The 4,971-nt window shown below is 39.7% G+C and overlaps 2 protein-coding genes across 2 annotated transcripts in view; both read right to left on the bottom strand.

The window, feature by feature from the left end:
* Positions 1-2,163: 2,163 nt before the first annotated feature.
* Positions 2,164-2,574, bottom strand: LOC104529577 (caveolae-associated protein 4-like; the record flags this gene model as incomplete). The annotated part of the gene is made up of 1 exon (XM_010173917.1): positions 2,164-2,574. A coding segment is annotated over exon 1 (411 nt), but the record flags the coding sequence as incomplete, so codon positions are not given.
* Positions 2,575-3,090: 516 nt separating this feature from the next.
* Positions 3,091-4,971, bottom strand: part of LOC104529576 (tomoregulin-1) — a gene marked incomplete at its 5' end in the record, with an annotated part of 7,789 nt that continues 5,908 nt past the window's right edge. The window contains one exon of the mRNA XM_010173916.1: positions 3,091-4,315. Coding sequence (XP_010172218.1) covers positions 4,231-4,315 — 85 coding nt within the window. The remainder of the gene's footprint in view (positions 4,316-4,971) is intronic.

Genomic DNA, 4,971 nt, shown 5'->3' with positions numbered 1-4,971 from the left:
ACGCCTACACTGGTGTAAATCAACAGTATGAAAATCACTGCACTTGTGTGAAAGAGACTTTCACGAGTGTACCTGTGCCTTAAGGCTTCAGCACACTCTTGGCTACCTACCATGTTCCAGTTTTTGTGGAGCAATGCAGCTCTCCTTCTCCAATAAAGTGTTAAATGTTGGATCTTGGAGGGATCAGCATATCTGTTCCTCCTCTGTGCAAGAGGAAAAGGTTCTTCAACATACCTTACAAAAGGGATGGAAGTTAAAGAGGAAGTAATTCATATTCTTTCTGGCAGTTCTCAACTATCATAGGAAGAGGAAGCTAGAAAGACGGCAATAAAAAATGCTGTTACCCTCCCTGAAAAGTACCACCTAAGAATTAAACATACAGAACATGGTGCAGGTCATTCTTGTCCAGCAAAACTAGCAGAGTCCAGAAACTCCTACTGGAAGTGATTCTTAGAGAATGTATGCATTGTGAGAGCCACCTTTTGTATGAAATATCTGAATATAGCAACAGCTGTTCTTTATAGCTCTGTGTAAATCCATTTCCACTATATTTCACTACAGTTTTAAACAAATGACAACTCACGCCTTGCTAGAAGAAAAATTTACATTATGTAATGAATGCTGTTTTAAGAACAAACATTTTCAAAGCATTGATTCTACTGCAAACATTATGATAAAAGCCCATCAATGAAATGGCATTATGCCATTAACTGGGGGAGTCAGAGATATTTATTACCTTTAGCTGGGAAATTATTTGCAAGGAAAAAGCAAAAGTGCCTGTTTTCTACTCCATCATGATGGTACGGCTTGCAATAATTGTAATAATAGGCCAAACTGTGCCATGCTTTCACTTGAACATCCATAGTAAGTCATTCAGTCAGAAAATCTGTGAGGCACAATTTGGCTCCATATGGTACTAACATAACATTAAAGAGGTAACATTTCCTACCTTCAGCTATTATCTCTCTTTTTTTTTTAGCTATTTCTTCCTGGTATTAGAAAATGAAGTAGTTAAGCAAGCCAGATTATGCATAAGAATTTGTCAGCTGTACACAACGGTGAATCTACTCGGTGAAACACACGGCTCCATTCATTGCAAGTAACGTTATTTATGTACAAACAGATGCAAGAGCCGGGTGTGAGGCTGGGCGGTGGGACACATTGCGTTACTCACGAGGGCTGGTATTTTCAAGAATGTCTAATGATGAATATGACTCATTTGAAAGAAGCTTTGGGGACTCGCTGGTACAAAGGAAAAACTATGCTTCTGGCAAAAGATTAAACACTTACTTTCTATTGACTTGGGGAACTGGGAAGTTTCAGCAGATGGCAGGATCAGGCCATTAAAGAAACGGCTTCCACAGCACTTGCTAGCAACTGATACACCCCACGAGGTGCCTGCACTTCTACTACCTTGTGTATGAAGGTAGATGAGACCATGACATTTTGTGAAATTTCTGTTCAAACACAATAATTTAGAAGAACAATGAACATCCTACAATGAGGTCAATGAATGAAAAAGTATGATTTCCTTGCCCAATACGATTGGAAGAACAGTGCTGACTTAAACCATTTCCACAGTAGATCACGCAAGGTACTATTTGCTGTCATGAAGGGTTTGTGGGTTTCAGTTCTAGTTTGTGCATGTACTGCTATAGACTGAGACAATGAAAAAAGCCACAATTTGAGAGCAGTATGAAAGCCTGGGTAATGCTGCAAGTTAAAGCAACCATATGTTTTGAAATTAGTGTTAGAAGTAAGTCTGCATTCCAGGGAGCCTGCAAACACTTTTGCTATTTGGACTTCTACCCAATACAGTGAAAAAAATAACAGGGATCAATGTCAGGCATGGTTTGTATGACTAGATTTACAGAGCCTGCCTCATATTACCTTTCAGAGAGGCAACAAATAGTCCTTGCTGATCTGCAGTTAATCTTACATGACTGGCTCAGAAACCTACCAACACTAATAATAGACCGTGTGTGGTGCCGTCAGTAGGTTCATGCTGAAAGGCACCGAGGAGCACAACTCAATGTTAAAGAAAGCACAATATATCCTCATGTTGGATACACTGCATGTTTTGGCTGATTAACTGGTGCCTACAAGAGGCTACCAAGTAGGTGGCACAATGACAGTGCTACAAGAAATTAGGCTCGCGGTTACCTGATAGATTACGACCCGGAATTTGTTTTTCCTCAGCATGTCCTCTTGTTTGGCTTCCACCTTCCGCACGCTGTCACTCTGCCGCTCCACACGTGCCCGCACCTCCTTCACAGTGGAGCTGACTTTGCGGGTTTTCTCCAGTAACTTGTTGACTGTGTAGCCTGTATTGCCGTGAGCCTGGGAAAGCTTTAAAATGTCAATCTGTATGGTCTTGATGGCATTTTCCATCTCCCTGTGCCTCTCCTCTATCCTCTTCTGGCTCGCCTGCACGCTGTCCACAATGTTGGCCACTTTGTCCAGGACTGTGACAATCGTGTAAGCTGCATCTTGCTCTTCTTCCTCCTCAGTGACGCTGGAGAGGCGATTTTGGTGGGTTTTGTCAGCCTCCAAGGTGATTTCACGGCGATCCATTTTGCCTGCCGTCGGCCAGGTCGGCAGGAGGCAAAGTTTCGGTGATCCTGCCAGAACGACTCTGGTGCTGCTGCAGGGAGCCAGGGTGACAGCTGGCTCCGGCGATGCTCAAAGTAGGGCGTGAAACGCCGCTCCTGGAGCTTGGTCAAATACTTCTGACTACAAAATATCCACACATGATTGTTCAGATACTTTCAGCAACATGAAACCCCTAAAATTAGGAAGCAATGTCCGGAAAGGAACATACGTTTAAAGGGTCACGCTTCTGTACTGATGAAGTTATTAGTGCTAATCCGGGAAAGTTAAGTAACTTACTAATTAAGCACAAAAGCAAACTTGCATATTTTTAATGATCTACTTTTGGTTTTGTGTTACTGGAGTGCTTTCCTCTGAGGGAATTCAAAGAGCGGTCAGGAAAATGAACGCGGTTGTTTTTCCCAGCAAAACAACTTCAGGTCTTCAGCTTGCTGCAATTACCACATAGGGTAACAAATAAACACACTAAACCAGAGGCAATATAGTGAAAACATTGTATTGTGACATGCTTTTCCAGTTCAAAATGTTGAAAGCATTTTTTTTTTTTTATTGGACAAATTATTAAATCCTACATGCAAAATTCTGAAAGCCTAAACTACATATTAAAACAGCTGAACACAACCTATTCACACTTTACCTCGGGATCTTTCAAACGACAACTAACAGTCTATTAATATAACTATGACCAGCAGACTAATTTGGATGGACTTCTTTAGCTCTTGAAAATACTCTATGCAAGAGCACTAGTAATTAATTCATTTTTATTTTTTAAATTTTAATCACAAACACTATACAATCTGTATTGTACGTGTTAAAACATGTATTTTCTTTAAAAAAGTTTAAGAAGTATTAAAACAGCTTTAACAGTGATAAAGTAGGCTTTATTCCAATTATTTGTGTTCAATTATTCAACACCAATTTTTACAATACCTAAATCTACTAAGACCTACTTCTTTTGGACCTGCGCCATCTGCTCTACCAAGTAACTTCTCAAATTATGAAATTTATAATTTTGCTCTTTAAAAATAAATTGTTGGAATTACTTATGAAGATGGCAGTGCTTAGACCCAGCTCACGTTTTATAAATATGTTACAACTACACACAGCACACAGCTTCACAGTTCATGCGATAGGCAGTGTCTAAAAAATCAGTTACTAACTTCCAAAAACATTTAAATATCTACGGTATTTAAACACAGTGTTTTCTAGTTTCTCATAAGAAAAGTAAGCTGTAAACATTTTTACCTTTAGTTCATGCCTTGTTTGCTAGGTAATGTGGACATTTTTGTTGGTTTGTTGGGGTTTTTTTGTTTTGTTTTTAATCTACAACCATTGATGGAATAAATCTGTGTTCCCAAAAATATTACATTCCATGAATAAAGCACAAGTCTATTATATAACCATGTGATACAGATACAGAAAATGAACTACTGTGTTCAAAAACATAAAATTAAACTTACTAAAACAGTCCATAGCTGTTAGAGCTGATGCTTTCAGAATACAGACCAACACTAAAAATGTTCAAAAATAAGGCCTCTGAAATAAATATTTCCATTCTTTAAAAAAAGATATAATAAAAATGTACATCACATGGTCAATGTAGGTATAAAAATCACTAAGTTAAACCATTCTGGATGATGTATCTGAAGTAAAATGGCCTAGGTTTTGCTTCTGCCGACGTCCTCTATTGTTTTTGGGGCATTTTCTGTTAAAAAAAGAAAGAGACAACGAAAAAGGAGGGCTGCTTTTATATATGCTGCGTAAAATCAAACCTAGCAATAACAAATGGACTTAATTTTCTGCATTCAACAACAGCAAGGAATCTATGAGCTGTGCTGGCTAGTGGTCATATACTAGATGGGTATTGTATATTACCTGTTTCTGCTTTTTGGTACCAGATTGTCACCTGGGGAGGTCTGTGGGATCCCAGACCACTCAGAAGGAAGTTTTACTTGAAGTTGAGACCAAAACCAGAAAGGTGCTACATCGTTCAGCCTTGATCCAGCAAAATGTACTATGGTGAATAATTGCATTGGCTTTATTTTATACATACTTCACACTTAAAATCCAGTGGATGGTAAGACTGGATCAATCAGCCTTTTGAAGTGCTGGACCTCCAGGTGCCCTGCTTCTCACAAGAGCTCCCAAGGCAGACCCCACCCAGGACACTAAGTGGGGTGACTTGGGCGATCCCTTTCTTGGGGATGGGCAAAAAAACTAAGAAAGAATTGACAAAAGCCAGCAATTCTGAACGGGATGGGACTTACTCAGCCCATCAGAGAGTGGGCAATGCACGATGGAGGAGTCCTGCTGGGACACAGCAGGACAGCCTGGTCTGGAGAGACTGTGAGCTAAGGAATG

The sequence above is a fragment of the Antrostomus carolinensis genome, unplaced genomic scaffold (assembly GCF_000700745.2).
Source record: "Antrostomus carolinensis isolate BGI_N321 unplaced genomic scaffold, ASM70074v2 scaffold8058, whole genome shotgun sequence".
In the NCBI taxonomy this organism is placed as follows: domain Eukaryota; kingdom Metazoa; phylum Chordata; class Aves; order Caprimulgiformes; family Caprimulgidae; genus Antrostomus; species Antrostomus carolinensis.
The sequence above is the reverse complement of the archived record's forward strand: the minus strand, read 5'-3'. Positions and strand labels throughout refer to the sequence as shown.